Source organism: Ambystoma mexicanum, chromosome 12 (genome assembly GCF_040938575.1).
Source record: "Ambystoma mexicanum isolate Mex_15411 chromosome 12, UKY_AmexF1_1, whole genome shotgun sequence".
NCBI classification, from domain to species: Eukaryota; Metazoa; Chordata; class Amphibia; order Caudata; family Ambystomatidae; genus Ambystoma; species Ambystoma mexicanum.
This window is the reverse complement of record NC_090936.1, coordinates 791,618,309-791,638,431: the sequence shown is the minus strand read 5'-3', so window position 1 is coordinate 791,638,431 and position 20,123 is coordinate 791,618,309. Positions and strand designations below refer to the sequence as shown.

General features: G+C 45.0%; 1 protein-coding gene across 3 annotated transcripts in view; it reads left to right on the top strand.

Moving 5' to 3' along the window:
- Positions 1–20,123, top strand: part of PPP1R12A (protein phosphatase 1 regulatory subunit 12A) — a 2,468,713-nt gene that overhangs the window by 1,873,250 nt on the left and 575,340 nt on the right. For all 3 annotated transcript variants that reach the window (XM_069629290.1, XM_069629288.1, XM_069629289.1), the window contains one exon: positions 14,165–14,306. In XM_069629290.1, coding sequence (XP_069485391.1) covers positions 14,165–14,306 — 142 coding nt within the window. The remainder of the gene's footprint in view (positions 1–14,164; positions 14,307–20,123) is intronic.

The window sequence follows — 20,123 nt, the reverse complement described above, 5'->3', positions numbered from 1 at the left end:
GCGCAGATGAATAATATAGTACTGATAAACCTAAAAGATGCCAATCAATCAGAACACTACAAAAACGGATAGGTTTTGAAGTGGAAAGATGGTTAGAGAATTCATTTGACGAAGATGTATCGGCAAAGAATTCCAGGCTCGAGGGCCTCCAACAGAGAAACGTATGTCACCCCAGGTAGTCGTTCTAGAAGGGTCAACTACCAACAGACATTTGTCCATCGAACGCAGTGATTGAGAAGGTTTATAATTTTTGGTTTTGGATATTAGATAGGCAGGGGCAAGATCAAGCATACATTTAACAACCAAACACAACAGTTTAAACTGTATTCGCTCCTGCACTGGAAGCCAGTGCAGGCTCTTCCGATGACCTGATATCGATCTGAGACAGTGAAAAAATCAATCGCACTGCAGAGTTCTGTGTCACCTGAAGCCGTTGGAGTTGGTATTTAGGTAGTCCAACCAACAAAGCATTGCAATAGTCCAATGTAGTGTTGATGAGAGAACCCACCACCATAAGACGATCCTTCACAGAGATAAGCGGAAGCAATGGTTTAAGAAGTTTCATCTGTTAATAGCAAGTCTTTATTATCTGCTTTACCTGTAGATTGCAGCTCATGATGGATGAAAGATCTATGAAAGATACCAATGTTGGAGAGCAGGAGTTACAGATAATTAAAGTATTCCTTTTGTGGCGTATACTCGCATGCTAGACACTTGCACGCCGAACACTCATACACTTTACACCAACACTAAGTACACACTCTTACAACATATGCTCTTATGCCACACACACACGCCACATGCTCTTGCACTGCACGTGTAGAAGATGTACATTTTGTACATGTAAACTATTGTACGTATAAAAACGCAGATCAAAGTCTGCATGTCTCTTTTCATATGTATATGAAACATAGGAGATGTAAATTGCGTACATGTTTGAAATGTACATCTCCTATGTTTCTTAGACGCTGCCTTCATGTATAGAAGGCGTACAAGATGTGTGTATTTCAGAATACTTTGGACCATACTTGTATGCCGCGCATCCACATGCCACACACTTGTAAGCAATAAACTCATATGCTGTAAACTTGACACTTCTATGCCACACACTCATATGTCAGGTGCTCACATAACATACCCTCATGTGCCGTGTACTCACACCCATATGCCCTATGCAATTTAGTCTTGCACCGTAAACCTCAATAATTCCATTTGTGATACTATCTTTGATGTATTGAGACCTAGTCTGAGCAGTGTATGGCGTGAGTTATGGCTGCGTAGCTTACCATAACTGGGAAATGTCTTCGGTTTTTAGATTTTGCGCTGCAGACATAGCATCCCTTTTTATAAATGAAGATGTTTCATGATGTTTCAGCATACAATGTAAGTCATTAATAATTCCACTTTCAAGCAATTGTTTTTCTCCCGCAGATTCCTCATCTTGATAGATATTCTCCATCCAGCTCTGCTTCTCTGAAATGTTCTCGACAGGGGGCGTAGGGGACCTCGACTCGGTCAGCGATTCATCTTGCGCGGTGGTTGATCGTTGGCTCCAGAAGTGACATCATGCGCCATACAATACACCATGTCACTATGCACCATGCTTTGGTTCCTTTTTTCTGCACGCTCACATGCTGCACCGGGAACCTATTCGAGTTTACTCTGTGTTCAGTTTTTTTTTGATTCACCTCAATATGTCTTCGCAACGGATCTCTGGTTTCAAGCGGTGCTCCGATTGCAAGGCCAAAATGTTGGTGACGGACCCACAAAACATTTGTTTATGGCATTTGGGTTTCACTCACGACACAGAGGGCTGTGCGTCGTGCGCCAAGATGTAACCCAAGTCCCTGTGAGAAAGAGCCGGTAAGCTGGCCATGGGCTGACTGTCGCCAAAGTCTCCGGTGTGGTATCTCGTCCGGTTGTCTGAGGCTGAGGAGCCCACTTGTCACGACGAGGGCCGGGACTGCAAGTAAATGAGAGGTCCCACTAAAGAAGTCATTGCTCATCCTCTTCCTCACGGAACAAGCAACGCCACCATTGGCAGGAATCGGGTTCTTACTCTGAGCTAGGTAAGCCGTCTAAGGCACCGACCACTCGCGAAGAGTACGATTCTTTTAAGAAAGAAGTGTTTGAAATGTTTCGGTAACGGGCAGCGGTCGGTGCAGGTCTCGCAGCTAAAGCAGTGCTGGGTACCCCGACCCTACGCTTGCCAGGAAGTCGATGCCTTTGTCGCCGACTGAGCTTTTGGGCTCCGTGCCCCAAGAGGTGCGAAAATCCACTCCACCGGCCTCTAAGGCTCTGCAACAAGCTACTAAGCCCTCTGCCTCGGCATCCAGGGCCACGGAGCCAAAGGAAACGCCCTCAATGTCAACCAGCGACATCTGTTCCTTTCAACTGCTATCGCGGACAGGTTTTTTCAACTCGATGCGGTTGATCTTTGGGACCAATCAGGCTGAGAAGTACAAAGAGGACTGCCCCATCTTTGTGGGATCAGGCTGTGTTGACTATTTCGAGGACAGAGACAATTTGATGGCACTTGCTCAGGGGCTAGAGGATGCCAATGGGTTGGACACATCTCCAGACCTTCAGATGCAAAAAAAAACCAGCCGTACACTCACTCTAATGCCAAGTTTAGAACATTAGTGGAAAAGGTGGTTGACACCTTTAAGGAACTCATGGTGACCACAGTAAAAACAGACACCAAGTCTTCACAGTTCAAGGGTGTTTATTAAACTGTATGCAGGTTGGAAAAATCCCTTATCTAAACCTAAAGCTAGGATGGGAGCAAGCGTTGACATCAAATGAAAATAAGGCAGTCGTAGTGGCATTGTGTCAAATAAAAAGGGCCTATACTAAGAAACTTATTGCCGAACCTTGCAACTAATACAAAATAGGGTGTGGGCTGGTTTTCAAGAAAAGAAAGAAGTGTTCTCAAATAATATGTCAGGATGTCGTTCGCTTGGTTCTTCCATCTCCACGTTTTGAGCACGGGGTAAGGTGGGATCTTGGAGCACAGCACACACTCGAGCTTTCCGTGCACGAGTCGACAGTACCACTTGCAGCTATCAAGACTGTTGATGGCCATGTCTTGTTTCCTTGAAAGTCTCTTGACTTTTGCCTGATTTGTTCAAATAACAAAACAAATGTTTCTTCAACAAAAGTTTGTTTCCAGCTTGTGTTTTGGGTGAGGATTCTTCGCCCCCTGGTTCCCTCACTTCTGGGGTTGGTCCTTAGTGTCTTGGGTGATCGGTTTTCAGGCCTTGGATCTCCCTCTTCTGGGTTTAGATCCTATAACAGTTCTTATCAATATCGTGGCCTTTGTGATTGTGGATTCCTGATCCTGTGGGCCTGATAGGATTATCAAGAAAAAACGACAAACAACCACAAAGTTCTAGTGTACATATTTCTCGGGTTGTAGACAGATTTACCCCGGTGTCCCCCACACATTGTATATCAGTTCTTTTCTCAATGAACTATGGGTGGTAACCCTTGGCTCTCCCTCGGCCGGGCCTGTACCCCCACCCCCCTCTCCTCCCACAAATGACAAGCAGGATCGTGCTTCTCTTTGACTTATAATGGCTCTTGGTTTCTCCCTCGGTTGGGCTCGGACCCGTAATGACAAGCAGGACAGTGCACTTCTCCTTATCTTCTTAGTGTCTTTTCAAACTGTTCATAGTGGACATCCCTCGGCCGGGTTCACGTTTGTCAGCACACTGTTCCTTGGGACTTTAGACTTTGCCCCTTCTCGTCAGCATTCCTCTTCCGGCTTTACACTTGTCAACTTCATTCACATTTGTTTGCGGGATTCACTTCCCTTGCTTTCTTTAGTTCGTAGATCAAAGGCTTTCAACTGTACAGGGATTTCGCTTGACCTCTTCTATGAACTTGGCAGCTCTCCTTCTGGTTTTTGTAGTTTTACTCAGATGGGGCTCGACCACAGTTTTTGGAGGAGCACCCACGCGGTGCCAGTCTCCCTCTGCAGCTGGTCTTCCCTTTACACTACACTTTTTCAGTTCTTTGAACTTTCTCAAATATGCCACCTTGTGACTTTCATTCACCACAGCCCAGTTCTGCTCTTCCCTCGACTCACCGGCTGTGATGAACCGATTGGCTTTCTTCTTCACTGGAGTCAAGGCCGGTTCCAGGAGTTTGCCTTGCTCAGTGTACCTTTGGCATCTGTTGCTGCACACTTGGGCTATTGTTCTTGGTCTTTTGATTCTCTCCGCTGAGGTTTCACGGATCTGCATTGGAAGGGGTAAGGTTATGTCACTCCTTGTCACCCTTTCGATATTCCCAGCCTTTATCCTCCTCTTGAACTGCTGGGTCTGGATAGCTGTCTCGTTGTGCGGTCTGCCTTGCTCGTACTGTGCTCTCCTGCTCCACCTTTTATCCCTGTGGTGAAGGGAAAGGTCTGTCAGGTGTGTGTGATTTGGTGCAATAACCTAAATTTACCTGACCCTTGTATTGGGACATATCAGGTAAACGGCTCTGGTGTTAGTCCATTCTCTGGTGTGTTGTGTGAAAGTGTTTGTGTCGGAAAGGGGCGTGGGGGGTGGCACAGTGGTTTGGAATGTCCTACATGGTAGGATGGGGAAAAGGTGTTGAAAGAAGGGGGACAACGCATCTCACCCGTCAGTGTCCCACTCCCCGAGAACCCCCCATCCAGGTGATCCTCCCTCACTGGTCCACCCCCAGGAACTGGATCCAATAGCGATGGGGGGTGTCCTGGCCACTGGATAACAGATCCTCTGGGTTTAGCCACAGGGACGCCTTCAGGTTTCTCTCACAACCTCAGGCTCAAGTTGTCTGCCACTGCACATCAAGGGTCTGACCTTATGGATATCCTGGATGAGGACCCGGCTATTAAGCACAACATGCCCTTCAATCATGTCATAGCTGACCCTTTAGCTTCCATCTGGCGAAATCCATGCACTTTGCCCTCTGTGAATACCAATGTCACAGGGAAGTGCAGTCTGGCGAGAGAGGATCCTTCCCCGGAAGGGCTGGTAGTTCAGGCTGCCACTGTATCCTCCAGTCCCGCTTCATCCACATCAAATCTCCCTACAGACAGAAGGGAAAAGAATAGACAACTTGGCCATGAAGGTTTTTACCTCCGACAGCATGGCTCTCAGGGCCAAAAACGTAGCTTGCGGTTTTGCTAAGTACTCCTGTGGTTTGTGGAAGGCTGTCGAGCATGCGGCAGAATACGTCCCAGAAGGTCCTATACGGGACGGATTTATACAGCTGGTGGAGGATGGAACTGCCAAGCAGTCCTTGCAAACATTCATGGATATTGCTGACTGTTGTGGCCGCTCCATGGTTCGGCAGTAGGTATGAAAAGGCAGGCCTATTTGAAAACCTCTGGCTTCTCCCCCAATGTACAAAACAGCCTTCTAGACATACCTTTTGAGGGGGAGATGCTCTTCGGACAGAAGGCGGATTACTCTTTGGAGAAATTTAAGGAGTCTTCAATTGTCGTTGGGTCTAGCTGCGCAGACGGCTAAGCCTGCTTTCAGCTTTGCCTCTAGAGGCAGAGGCTATAGGTGCTATGTGCCCTATGGCAGGAAAACGCAGCTCCCACAAGCCAGGCAAGGGCAGAAGCATTTCTCGCATCCCGTTAGGGGCAGAAGAGCTTTTAAGGGACAGTAGACAGCAGATGCGGCTGGTGCGACAGCCCCTCCGAAGCCGCTTTGATTTCCCTTCCCACGACGTACCGATTGGTGGACATTTGGCAGGGCATTGGTCCCAGTGGCAGGAGATAACCTCAGATGCCTGGGCCCTGCAGTTAATTTGGTTGGGTTGTCAGCCATTTTTATGAAAACCTCCGGACAGACCCCCATCTTCACTGATCGAACCAGGACAGGAGCTCCAGGAAGAACTGAGAGCCCTGTTGTCGTGCCCTGGAAGAGGTGCCTCCCGATCAGAGAGGTTCGGGCTGGTATTCCCAGTATTTCCTGGTTCCCAAAAAAAAGGATATGGTCTCTGTCCCATTCTGGACCTCAGGGCTCTAAAAATGTTCCTGAGAAAAGACAAATTCAGGATGGTGACATTGAGAGAAATTCTCCACGCTGTCGAGCTTCAGGACTGGCTGGTGTCCGTAGACCTGCAGGATGCCTATTTCCATGTGTCCCTACATCGGCAGCACATGAAATTCTTGTGGTTCCTCATTGGGGACAAGCACTATCAGCTCAAAGTGCACCCTTTGGGTTGACCTCCGTTCCAAGGGTCTTCAACAAGCTCATGGCGGTAGTCGCGGCTCAACTCGGGAGATCCAGAGTCCACGTATTCCACAACCTGGACGACTGGCTGATCCGGGGGAAGTCAGCGTGACAGGTTTTGACTCCACTGGAAAGCACTTGTATGCTACTGCACAGGCTGGGCTTCTCCCTGAACATACAGTAGTCCCACATGACACTGGTTCAAAGGCACCAGTTCATTGGGGCAGTCCTGGGCACTCAGGCAAGGGAAGGCCTTCCCTCCCGAGGAGGGAGCCGACAACATAAGAAAGATGGTTGGTCCAGTTGTTCCAGAACCATGCCACCTTACCAGCAGCTTCCTTTCTCTGCCTTTTGGTCCTCATGGCCTCCTGCATTTTCCTGGTGCCAGAGGCCAGACTGTGCATGAGATCCCTTCAGTGGCTCCTTCTAAACCCAATGGTCTCAGTATCTGGAAGCTCTCTCAGATCCTCTCAGGGTGTCCAGCCAGGTAGTTTGTGGACTCGGCGGGTGGGACACGCGCAGGAATCGTATGGCGGGCGAACCCTTCTGCCCTCCTTGACCTCAGACCGAGTGGTCACGGCTCCGTCCATAAAGGGTTGTGGCGCTCACTGCGAGGATTAGGAGGTGAGCGGCCTCTGGATTGTGTCTGAAGCCAGGTGGCATATTAACAGGCTAGAGTTGCGAGCCACCAGGTTATCCCTGAAGGCCTTTGCCCCATCGCTCAAGGGGAACAGGTCCTGATTCTGACTGACAACAGTGGCCATGCACCACCTGAACTAGCAAGGTGGAGTACATTCCCTTCCCCTCGGCACAGAAATGATGCAACTGTGGTTCTGGTTGCTATAGAATAAAATCTCGGCAGTTCATCTGGCGGGGGGCAGAGAACAGTTAAGTGGATGCTCTGAGCAGGCAGAGCATGGTCTCACACGAGTGGGATGCCCCAGAATTGGATATGTTGGCCACAAGAAGTGCAAACAGTTTTGCTCTAGGGAAATCCCAGCGAATGGTGCACTGGCGGATGCGTTTCTGGTGGATTGGACATTCCCTCTGCTATACGCCTTCCCACCGATCCCTGTCATTCTGTGGAATCTGAGGAGGTTGAAGAGGTTTTGAGCAACCATGATCTTGATCGCCCCGGATTGGGCGAGGACGACGTGGTACTCCTATCTCTTGGATCTCTCCACCTCACCCGTTGCCTCGGCAGCCGATGTCCTCACCCAGTTAGAGGGTCGGATACAGCACCCGACCCTGGATTCCCTCAACCTACATGTGTGGCTCTTGAGCGGATAAGGTATGATGACGGGGACCTCTCCGAGGAAGTTCTGAAGGTGTTGCTGGCTGCACGCAGACTGTCTACAAGATCCCTGTATGCGTGCAGCTGGAGTAGATTTGAGGTGTGGTGTAGGGAGCACCAGGTTGATCTCATCTCTTGCCCCACCACGACGGAGATGGAGTTCCTTCTGTCGGTAGCCTCAGCAGGACTTCAGGTTGCAACGGTCAAGGGGTATTTGGCAGCCCTTTCTGTGTTTAAAATGTCCCCAGATCAAGGTTCCTTTTTCACCATAACGTTCATGGCCCAATTCCTAAAGGGCATTCTCAACAAACTTCCGCCAACTCCCTTAGTTGTTCCGGATCGGGACCTTAACCTAGTTCTCACCTTTCTTATGGCGGCTCTGTTTGAGTCTATGCATTCTTGTTCACTTATGTTGTCCCTTAAGACAGCCTTTTTGATTGCCATCACATCGGCCAGGAAGGTTAGCGAGCTGCAAGCCTTATGCTGCAAGCCCCCCTTTTTGCATTTCTTGAGGGAGAAGGTATCTCTTACGGTCAACGTCCAACAGAAAAAAAGGTTGATGCCCCTCACCCAAATCCAAATATCATACAAAGTCCAAATAATGGCGATATAGCGCCTGAATAATAAATCCAAAAAAGTTCCTATGTTAAGAAGACTCTTTAATTTCTTGTATCATGTATATGGTTTGATCTTCATTTTTAATTTTGGCAATACTAATTCATTTTTGTTGGTATACATATATCATGCACCGGATATATTTTCTTTCATTTGTTATGATGAATGGTATTTTTGTGTTTCTTTGTATTGATATTTCACACTCATATGTATGGACAAACTCACAATACAGCCTTGAAGACGACCAGTGGTCGAAACATGTGTCGGCAGTTCATGATACAAGAAATTAAAGAGTCTTTGTGACATTGGAACTTTTTGGGATTTATTATTCAGGCGCTATATCGCCATTATTTGGACTTTGTGTGAGATTTGGGTTTGAGCGCGGGGCATCAACCCTTTTTTCTGTTTGACATTTACCATTTACAGAACTCTGTGGGAAGTTCTGTGGGAGTGAAATTACCCACAGCCACCCGTCTTTCTTTTCCTTTTTTTCCTTTTCCAACAACAAGAGTAGATAATTCGAGAGTGGTAACTAGTGCACAGTTTACATACGATCCCACACTCTATATTTACAATCTCTTAAGGTCAGACCAGGGTTCCTTCCAAAGGTTGTTTTGGAATTCCACCCTTCACAGTCTTTTGACTTGCCGTGTTCTACCCTCGTCCTCATCCCTCAAAGGAGGAAGAGCGCTTTCACCGTCATGATCCGTTCAGAGCCTTGAGTTTTTACGTTGCCCGCACAGTGGTGTTCAGGAAGACGGACCAGTTATTTGTCACCCATTCTCTTTCCCGCAAAGGTCTTGCGATTAGTAAACCAACCATATCTCTCTGGCTCATTTTATGCATCTGAGTGATTATTATGCTTTGGACGTTGCACATGGTGCCGATGCACGTTTTGGCAGAGCGGTTCTGCAGAACCTGCTTCTGTAATCCTTTCTACCCTCCTCCTTTAGCTTACTGCTATCAAGATGAGGAATCGGCGGGAGAAAAGCAATCCATTGAAGGATAAATTAACTTACCGTAATGTTCTTTCTATGGATTCTTCTCCCACAGATTCCTCATCCCTTCCAGTCGTCCCCGCTCAGAAAGTGTTGTGGCTCTTCGCTTCTGATTTCATGAAGTGCGTTGGCAATGGCTTTGGGGTGCTCCTCTCAGTTTAATAAAATAAAAAAATGTTTTCTAATTGGAATGTTTTTAACCTGTTGGTTTCTGTTCCATAGTTGCTTTTTAAGGCTGGTTAGCCTCCTTGCATTTTCCTATGCAGCGTTTGAGCATGGGAACAATTGGGAGGAACTGAAGCATGGGGCCTAGTGACGTGTGGTATATGTATGGTGCTTGACGTCAATTCCTGGCCCGACAATCGACCACTGCTCAAGACTGATCGGCCGAGTCGAGGTCCACTACGTCCCTGTCGAACATTTCCGAGCCGCAGAGCTGGATGGAGGATAACTTATGAAGATGAGGAATCTGCGGGAGAAGTATTCAATCCATAGAAAGAACATTATGGTAAGATAATTTCTCCTTCAGCATATATGAAATAACTGAACACTACCATAAACCTCTTTTTTGCAGTGCATACTGATGTGTCACTTTGAGCAGCACATGTTGGGGATGTTAGTCATGGTTGACTTGCCTAGGGTATGAGGCTCAACCATGATCCCGGCACCACCAAACCACCCTCAATATCAACTGCACCTAGCTTGCAGCCTGCTCCAGCTTCATAATGGCATTAGGACTACTGTACATCGTTTGTAGCCTTGAATTTCAACGCTTTTTATGACTGAAGATGTTTAATTCTTTTCCAGCACTATATATAAAACAACTGTAAAGTTCCTTTGACATATATTTTGCAGTGCACATTGACATGTGCCACTTTAAGCAATGAATGCCGTCTCTGCAAGTTATGACTGAAGTGACTGGGGCATAAGGTTTAGCCATGCCCCACGCCTTACCGAGTCACCCACAATACCCACTAGACATGTTGCAGCCTGGCAGTTTCCACTACAGCATAATTGGACAGTGGGTCACTGTCCACGTATTGTGGCCGAGGCCACAAATCCTCGGCCCATGAGCTTCAGAGATGTTGCTGGACCCGCAAAGCAACCCACAATAGGTAATGGGGCTTAGGCTTCAGCCTGGCCCATTGGCCGCTTGACCCACATTGTGGCGTGTTTGGCCACAGTCCATGACTTGTGACCATGGCCATTAGCCACACTCCTTGAGCCATACAGCTAGGTTGCATTCCCCACAAATCAACCCACCGCAAACATTGGATATGGCCTTTAGGACTGGTAATGGCAAAACAAGAATATCCAGAAATAAGTGGAGGGATCCCCCACCAGGGGTGTGCAAACCTATTTAGGGCCAGTAACAGAGCCACCAAACTTTAGGAATTAATGTCCTTAATTTTCCTTTATTCTTCACTCTGAAGAGGAGGTTATATTTTACATCCTTGTTTACAGGTGCTCTGCAGTTTTTAGTGCTTTGAAACACTCATGTGTATAGGCGCTATATAAATAAATAGACTACATCCAAACCATCTTCAAAGTATGGATTACTCGCAGCTAAAAGGATGTAGCGCAATGCGTTTCGGACAAGTCCTTTATCAAGAGCATGTGTCTGCAATACATATCTATAAAAAATCATAATCCCTATTTACAAACATTTGAAAGTATCAATAGCCTATTAAAACCACATAGTACACAAATAATCCACAGTGGTAATATAACAAGCTTTATTAAATATGCAGTACTTGATGACAAAGAAAATAATTGCTTAATAAGGAATGGACAAACGGAAAAAAGAAATACATCCTATGTGATAAAAATTATAAAGTTCAAAATTAAAAAGAAATAAAAACCTAATAACCACAACAAAATGTAAAAAATAAACTAAGTACCCAAAAATGTGTAAGTAGAACACACTCTTGGGTAAACCTACACCAGTACCAAACACCCACATGTGCAAAACAATATGACTATACCAGCACCAATTGTAATCCACCATACTAAATAGTGATTTTCCAATCTTTGTCAATCCATAAAATCACACCAAAGATCAAGAAAAGAACTGAAACCAAGCAGAATTCCCCATATCAGTATCGGTTATCAATGTGCTGCCACATACGTAAAAATGTAAATAAATAAACCAAGAACTGATTGCCTCCTGAATAGTGAAGAAACGTACTTGGGAAGTGAGAAACTTCAGAAAAGGCTGTGCAATATCCAGTTGAGCATATATCATGATGAGAAATTCACAAAATACTGCAAACAGATAATGTGTATGTAAAAACAAGCTCTGAGACACACCTGGAAAATCAACCAAGCTATACACGCATACTTCATCGGAAACCATTCTAACTTACAAAAAGAAAACCCCTAGAAACCATCTCCACCCGCCTATGTCGTGTATACGAAAATAAAACCAAGCAAAAATGCCACTGCTCACCTATTTGTGTCTCCACCAAACGCTACTAATCTGACTCAATCACCAACTCGCGGAATGTGTAGAAATAAAAGAAACCCCTACACAACAAAGAAAGGACTACTCCAACCCAAACCAGTTTACCGAAGTATAGAAATGGAAATAAGTAAACCATAAACATAATAACTATCTAATCTAATATCTCAATCCCCACTGGAAAAAACAAAGCGGCCACAGTCATGAACTCACAGAATCATCAACCACAAGTAATAATAAATAACATACTTATCCAAATCATAGCTAGCATGTCACCATGAGAAAATACCAACAAAGTAGTTGCTGCTCAAAACGGCAGAGCACTAGTAAACAGTAGAAAAATAAATAAAAATGAAAGTGGGACAATAAAGCTAATGGCCAAATTAAATCAATACATTAAGAAATAATTCTTATAAGATACCAATAAAAAAGTACTAAAAAATAACTACTTACTCATAATGCAAATGCATGAAAATCAAAGTAAAATGAAATAAATGAAAATAACAGTCAACAGACAAATAAAAATTACAAGTAGATATTATATAGGAAATAGCAGGCATTACAGCTAAGTATACAAATTATAATGTGAAAAATAAATGGAAATGATGAATGAGAACATTGTCCAGTCAAAATCCAACTAAGGTGTGATGTCATTACCTAAATATAATACTGTCTACCAAAAGAATACAGAGTAATCAAACTCTTCGTTCATGCCCGCCGGGGACAATGCATCCAATTTCTGTCCCCAAAAACATTTCTCTTCTGGATAATCTTTTACACATATCTCATCCCGGAGGCTAGGATGGAGAGTTTCCAAAATTTGAAAGCAGAATTGAAATGTTAGGTTGACATGCCCAAAAATGCAGTGCTACAGCAGAATTTTCATTGTTAAAGTGATGTTCGTTCCACATAACTCACGCCTTACGTACAGTTTGGTCTGCATAGTATAGCCCACCTAGACAGCGAGTACAATAAATCAAATTAGAGGTTTCACATGTTGCAAAATGATGTAAGTGTATCTTTGCCACATTAGTAGTATGATGAACCACCAGTCTCTTAATTATAGGAGAACAATTCCTGCAATTCAAACAGGGAAGAGTATCCAGTCTCTAAGTCTTAAGATATGATTGAGAAGTCCGACCCTCATGTCAAATAGTGGCCCAGTGGCCACTATACCGCTGTTGGGAGCAATCGGTCACTGTACATGGCTTGCACCCGTGGCCAGTGGCCACAATCCCTTGAGCTTCAGCCATGTTCCAGGACCCACTAAGCATCTCAGAGTAGATATTGGGCATTGCCGCAGGCCAGACCAGTGCCAAATGTAACCCCCATAGCAGGCCCTGGTCACCATGACCAGTGGCCAGATTTCAGTTCTCTCCCTATTTTTTGTACCTACGTTTTTGCACTTTTGTAAAAATAACCCTCGTCAGATCAGCACCAGATTTGCTAAAGCACGCTTTTCAGGACCAAGCTGCCGCTCCTGGTGTAACTTTGGTGCAACTCCGCCCAGCAGTTCAGGCCGTAACTGAGAGCAGTTTTTCACCCAATTTAAGTCTATCTGGATTATGATCTTTTGGGGAGCTCCCTATAACGTTGCCCTCCCCCCTGATAAAACCCCACTAAACCACCCAAAAGAATTCAGATTTGAGTCTATATTTTGTTTGAAAATGTTCATGCGGATTCATCAAACAGCGCCAGTGTTACAAGCCAGTTAAACGCATTTCTTCCTATAGGAAAGCCAACTTCACCACAACAAAACCAAAAGTTGATGGCTTCAAGGTTCGAAACAAATCATAACCACAGCACCACTCTATGCAACCCTCCAGACCATCCTTTTTCATCCTACTAAGCCATTACAGAAGGGGAAAGGCCATATGCAAACCAGGCGTGCTCCTTCCCCAAAAGGGGCAGACCAGCCCAAACTGCTAGGTCGCATCCCTTCTGCACGATACCACAAACATCCCTAGATCTGTTTCGGCCTTGTTCAGTGTATTTCTGCCTGCCAAACCATTACAGAATGGTGGTGACCTAGTAGTTCGGCCTGGTCTACTCCTTTTGGGGTTGGACCAAGCCTGATTTGCATAAGGTCTTTCCCCTTCTGTAATGGCTTGGCAGGCTGAAAAACGATAGTCTGGAGGGTTGCCCAGAGCTGTGCCCGTGGTGATGATTCATTCAATATCTTCCAGCCATCAACCTTTTGGTTTTGCTTAACTTCACCATAACTACAGGGTCTCGACTGCAGCCCTGTAATATATAGTTGCTTCTGGAACACAAGAATATACATATATATCTATATTATATTGTATTGATTATTCAAATGAATTACAGGAAAGTTTGTAGTTAGAAAAGCTAATGAATGAAGGCACATTTCGCTATTTCCTCATCAGATTGGAACCTTGATATTGCTATTTATGGATCACTAGATTCCCTATTGGAATTATTGTGCTTTTAATTTTCTTCAAAACGAATACAGCATTGTTGGTATATGTATTTATTCACAAGGTTCTTTTTTAAACCTTTCATTTTAAATCACTATCCAACACGAAAATGAGTAGTAATTTGTTTCATTTCATTTTAGGTACAATACAGTATCTTCAAGCTCTTCCTCTAGTGAACGTATTGATTCCTTGTTGGGTCGATCTAGTTCAAATAGCCACTTAGAAAGCAGAAAAGCATATTCTAGCAGGCTAGAAAAGGAAGAATCATCTGGCTTTAAAAAGGTATGGTCACAGTGAAAACTGCTGTTCTATTTTAATGTAATGATGTGCTTTTTGCTTTTCTGTTTGAGATTGCATGCATGAAGATCAATTCAGTCAAAATAATTGCCCATAAAAATACAAAAGATTCTGCTTAGCAAAACTAAGGCAGCTCTTTGCTTTTCATGGCTAGTATCTTATTTTTTAACTGTATAAATTGTTAACCCATTTTCACTAACCAGAGTACTGAACTGTTACACTCCAACTTAATTATTTGGTCTTTAAAGTACTATTTACACAACTATCCTCCAAATATGTATGACTTACAAATGGCCTGATTTTGTTTTTATAGTATACTGTTAGGGAAGTTTTCCTGAAGTCACAATGGCAGTAGGACTTTAGTAATCTATCCCAGTGATTTGTAGATCCCCAACTCTTATTCTCAGTCTGTACTAGCTCAGGACCTTGGTAGGGTGGCAGAGCAGTCAGGCTTAGTTTAAGAGGAAGATGTGAGCTGTAGGGAAGCACAATGAATCTTACCTGGACAGGCACAACAAAGAAGCACTTGCACATATATTTATATAAAAGAGAAAGATTTATTATGTTTATGCCATAATCACTTTAAATACTTCAGACCTTTACGGTAGAACACTTGGGAATACTAGATAATACACTTCAAAGGGCACTTTCACTTCTGTGTGTGTTCGCAGTTACTTTTGCTGCAACGTTAGCAAGGGAAAAGGCAGTGTTATTGTATTATCAGTTATTGCGCCCTCATTCAGTTTTCAACAGGCCATACAATAATGCATTTACTCTGCAAACACATAGAAATGTCACTTAAAGGGAGGAAACTAAGTGGTTAGTGCAACATGAGCTTAAGTCAAGGTTCGAGAGACGGTTTATTCGCCTAGCAAGTCTTAAGTCCAAAAATACAACCCTAGCAAGAGGCAGTTCGGAGACGGCTTGAAGTCTCGACACACAGCACATTATGAAGAATTCCTGCCATTTCTTCTAGTGTCTAAATGTATTAAAGCAGCAAGTTAGAAACTAACAAAGGTGACCTGAAAACTCAAGAATGGGACACAAGCAGTGGCTTGGGTCAGAGGTAAGAGGGTTGCCCTGGACACCCCTATGTGCACTCCAACGCTCTGGAGTCACATTTTGGAATCAGGTAAGCAATACCCTTTTCCCCAGAGTATCTTTGGTTTGAAGAAGCTCCGGAAACAACCTCTGGATTCCTTGGTCTGATGACGAAAGTCAGGGCAATGGATGATGTCTCTCAGCAGCAGTCTTGAGGGAGGACCTGTAGCAAGACTTTCAGCAACTTCTTGGTTCACTCATCCGTTTTTGCGCCTTTCTCGGCAGCACCAACAAAGTATACGGATTGCCCGGTCAGTCTTCTTTCCTTCCTGCATTCCCACACTCTGGTGAGGAGGTCTGGGCGAGTTGGATCGGATCTCTGGAGTGTCGTTACAGGTCCAGCAAAGAGTTGGACGGATTCGGCCTTTCCACAACGATGAACTCAAAATGGGCAGCAGGCCTCCTGGTATTGGGGATCCGCAGCTCTGGAAGCTCCTAGGACCTCCGGAGATGGCTCGTTTCAAAGTTCGTCTTGGGACTGGTTGTTCCCATCAGCCAAAGGGAAGGAGTCGTCCTCTTCGGAGCTCCTCTGACACATAGAATACTGGGTCAGGACAGCAGTGATTGCATTAGTCTTGCAAATGGTCTGCAGGTGTCTCTGGTTGTCTTTGGTTACTTCCCTTTGCAAACTCAGTTCCAGCACACACTCCTCTGCAGTCTCTCTCTGCATTTTACAGAAAGGCGCGTTTGGCTGTCCAATCAGGACAGCCAGACCCCCTATGGGAGCTGGACCTATTCAGGCACTCTGGCAGACAAAGGACAGGGGGTGAATAACTGCCCCCCCCCACCCCACACACACACCAACACACACCAACACACACACACACACAAAACAACACACACACAAAACATCACACACACACACACACACCTCTCTTAGACCGTGAATAGGCTGGCGATTGCACCAGTATACAAGCATACTAGTCTGGCAAAAAAACATCCCCCTGACACAACCTACTATTGTGTCTTTTAGGAAACTCCAGAAGTATCCTTCCTGCTGGAATGACCACCCAAGGCACACAGCGTCTAACCAGTAGAGCTGTGCAGAAGGTAATGACCATAACCATGGGTAGAATGAAGGAGCCTATTTTAGCATTTGGTATCCAAGACTGTCTATACTCACCTTAAATGAAAAGTAAAATTATGATTAAAGAACAAATATATACTATGCACTAACAAATAGAAACTAACCATGACCTCAAGAACAAAAACCATGCCTTGGTTTTCTCTTTCCTCAGGCAGATGAGATGACTGCTTCTCCGATCTCATTGATATCCTGATCCTATTGAGACCGGCCTGAATATACGGTCCTTAAAAGGAGATGACAAATGATTATCATCGAACCCGGTCGACCATTTTAAGCCTGGGATATCCCAAGGAACCAGCTGAAATGCCACTAAGAAAGTGAATGTTATCTTTGGAGGAGGGACCCTCCTAAGTTCTGCTGCTCTGTGGATCCAACACTTGAACTAGAATAGAGTAGTCATAATCTAAATAAACCAGACCACCTAAAAGATACTGGACATCCAATCCAGATCTATTCAAACAACCAAGAGGAGCCCACAACAACGGATTAGGTTTTATGAACTTTTTAATCAGAAAGTGATCTATGACTTGGGGACCACACACTTCTTGTGAAGGTCAATAAAAGAATAATGGTCCTGTGACCCATGGAAACAGTTCCTCTTAGAAATGCGGCCCCAACGTCCTCTGAGACACTGACAAGCTACGACCATCATTACGCAGCAGGTGGTCAATAGCCAACTCAATACAACATTAGGGACTGGATCCCTACCACCCCTATACCTACCCCCTGGACAGACAGAAGACTCCACCATCCCACACCTAAGGACAGAAGCCTGCCCATGCTACGAGGGCTACCCCAGAAGAAATAGCCACTGAGGCCACACATTGAATGGCATTAAAAGAATGAAAAACTTCCACACCAAATAGTGGACCACACGAAGTGTTTTTGTGTCTGAAAACTGTGTTCTAATTAACACTTCAGGGTGAACTACGAACTACAATCCAGCTGTCCTTGAATGTGATTTAGGGCCAGGTAAGGGCCAGCTGGAGGCGCCTTACAATGCCATACGAGCAGGGGGAATGTCAGCTCCGGATTTAGAGTTGTATTACTTGGCAGCACAAGCATAATACACAGTGAATTGGATGGAGGGCGGGCCGCACACATATGCGGATCTGGAGAGGCCAAGGGAAAGGCAGCCTTCTCTACTGTATGGGGTGGCCATGGGGAGGCAGGGAAATGGCAACCAGCTGGACCCGTTGCTGGTCACACAGCAGGTATGGACGAGACTAGTTCAACAACCAGAGAATACTATAATGTATAGCTCGGATATGCCTATCTGGGATGCGCCTTATCTGGCCCGTCAAGGGACGCAGTACTGGCAACACACTGGCGGGGAGTGGGCATACTACACTTTGGGGATTTGTATCGTGATGGCCAGTTTGTGATCTGGGATGACATTAAAACAAATGTAGGCGACACCCTGCTACAGAAATTACAATACTTTAGACTCTGCTCAGCGATGGTATCTGTGTGCGACAGATTCCTGCAAGAACCCCCCCCTCACATCAGAGTCTGAACTATGTAATCTCCTCCAGCACAATGAAGAAAACTGCTCAGCGTTATATAAACTGGCATTGTCCACTAGGAGGGTGCAAGCACCACATATCGAGGGAGAGTGGGAGAGAGACCGGAGTATCATTATCACAGAGACCCAGTGGATGCAACTACGCATCCATGCATAATGTGCCGTAAGATAGCTCAGTGGGTTGAGCACATGCTGCTGCGATCCGAGCATGATGTGCAGGTTGCAGGTTCGAATCCTGGCAAGGACAACTCAGCCTTTCATCAGTCTGAGGTCGATAAATGAGTACCAATTTCAGTTGGGTGATATTGTATTTAAATATGTGCTCTGTAAAGTAAAGCGATTTGGATCAAGGCGCTATATAAATAACACCTCATTATGATCATTAACTATGCAGGCTAACGAAACAGCTATCATTCAACTCCAGGTATAGGCTAATGCACTTCAAAATACTGAATATAGTACACCTCACCCCGGCCCGCCTTAAGAAAATGTATGTAACAGAAGAGGGGCGATGTCAAGATGCGGAAATGAGGATGCTGATCTAATGCATTTGTTGTGGTCTTGTGGGGCACTCTCCGCATAATGGGGTAAGGTTTGTGATGCGCTCGAAGAAATGGTAGACCAGCCTGTCAGATGGGAGCAAGCATTTGTATTTTATTTATTTGTATAGGGCAAACCAGGCCTGGAGGCTACCGGGCGCATATCTTTGAAGCAGTGGTTACATAACAGTATGGCATTACAAATAACATTTGGGTTGAACAAGGTAATCAGAACACATTGGAAGAATGGACAGAAATACATAGGTAATCGAATTTTCAAAGTGCAACTTGGTCGTTTGATGTGACTAGCCAGAGTTTGGCTTTATGTTTGAATACATTTAGGGAAGGAAGGTTTCTGATAGTAAGAGGGACAGAGTTCCACAATTTGGCTGCCAGAACTGGGAAGCTGGACCCACTGGCTGTTTGGTGCTTGTATCTGGGGATCAGTAGGCTCTGGCTAAGGGTAGACCTTAGAGATCAAGATGGGGTATACTGCGTGAACCGTGAGGAGAGATAGATGGGGGCCCGGTTGTTCATGCATTTGTAGGTCAGGGCAAGCGATTTTAGTGAGATCCTTTGGGGAACTGACAGCCAATGAAGGTTCTTCCTAGTTTCCGAGATGTGGGCTGATTTAGGGATATTGAGGGCTGCTCTGCTGGCGTTATTTTGTATGATCTGGAGTTTGTCTAGGTTGCATTGATTGGTGCCTTGGTACAGTGCATTACAGTAATCCATTTTGGACATAACCAAAGTCCTAGCAAGGATTGTGTGAGTGGAGAGAAAGGGTGACATGCTGTGATCAATTTGCAAGTGTAAGCTGCGGTGGCAGCAACTGCATTCGTTTGTCTGTGGCGGGAGAGAGTGGAGTCGAGGTAGATTCCGAGAGGTTTGGTATCTTTGGAGACTTTAATGGAGTTTCCGTCGATATTAAAGGAGCTGAACATGGGGTTTTGCTTGTTAAGACTTTGCTGTGTACCTAGTATGAGGAGTCGCGCATATTGGGCTATGTGCTTAAAATGAACCTATTGAAGCATAAAAGTATACATATAGGACTTTTGCTGGCCAAACGTGCTATATTGTTGCAATGGAAGAGTAAGGGAACCCCCATGGTTGAGGAATGGGTGAGCGATATGACCTGGGCAAATGATAAGGAAGAATTGTACTCCAGCCTGATGCCCTTAACTAATTGACCAAGGGACATATGGGGAGGATTCCACCAGTACCTGACCAATAAAGGAGATGACAGAAATGTAGTGCTGTAAACAAACTGTAAATTTGGTTACTCTATTATGTGTTGTTGAAGTACCTCCTATGCAATGTACGACTCGACTGTATGGATCTATGATGTTGTAACTCTAACTCTGTGCAAAATTAAATAAAAGTTTAAAGGGAAAAAAAAGTATCTCTATCCTTAAGAACTGTAGTTACTTAAGGCTATAGAAAAAGAATCTTAAAGGGGGACCCTAAGGGTCCGCAACAACACTGCCCATGAGGAGCTGTGTGCTGCTGTAGAAAAACACAGATGCTTTTAAGAGCTATGGATCATACCG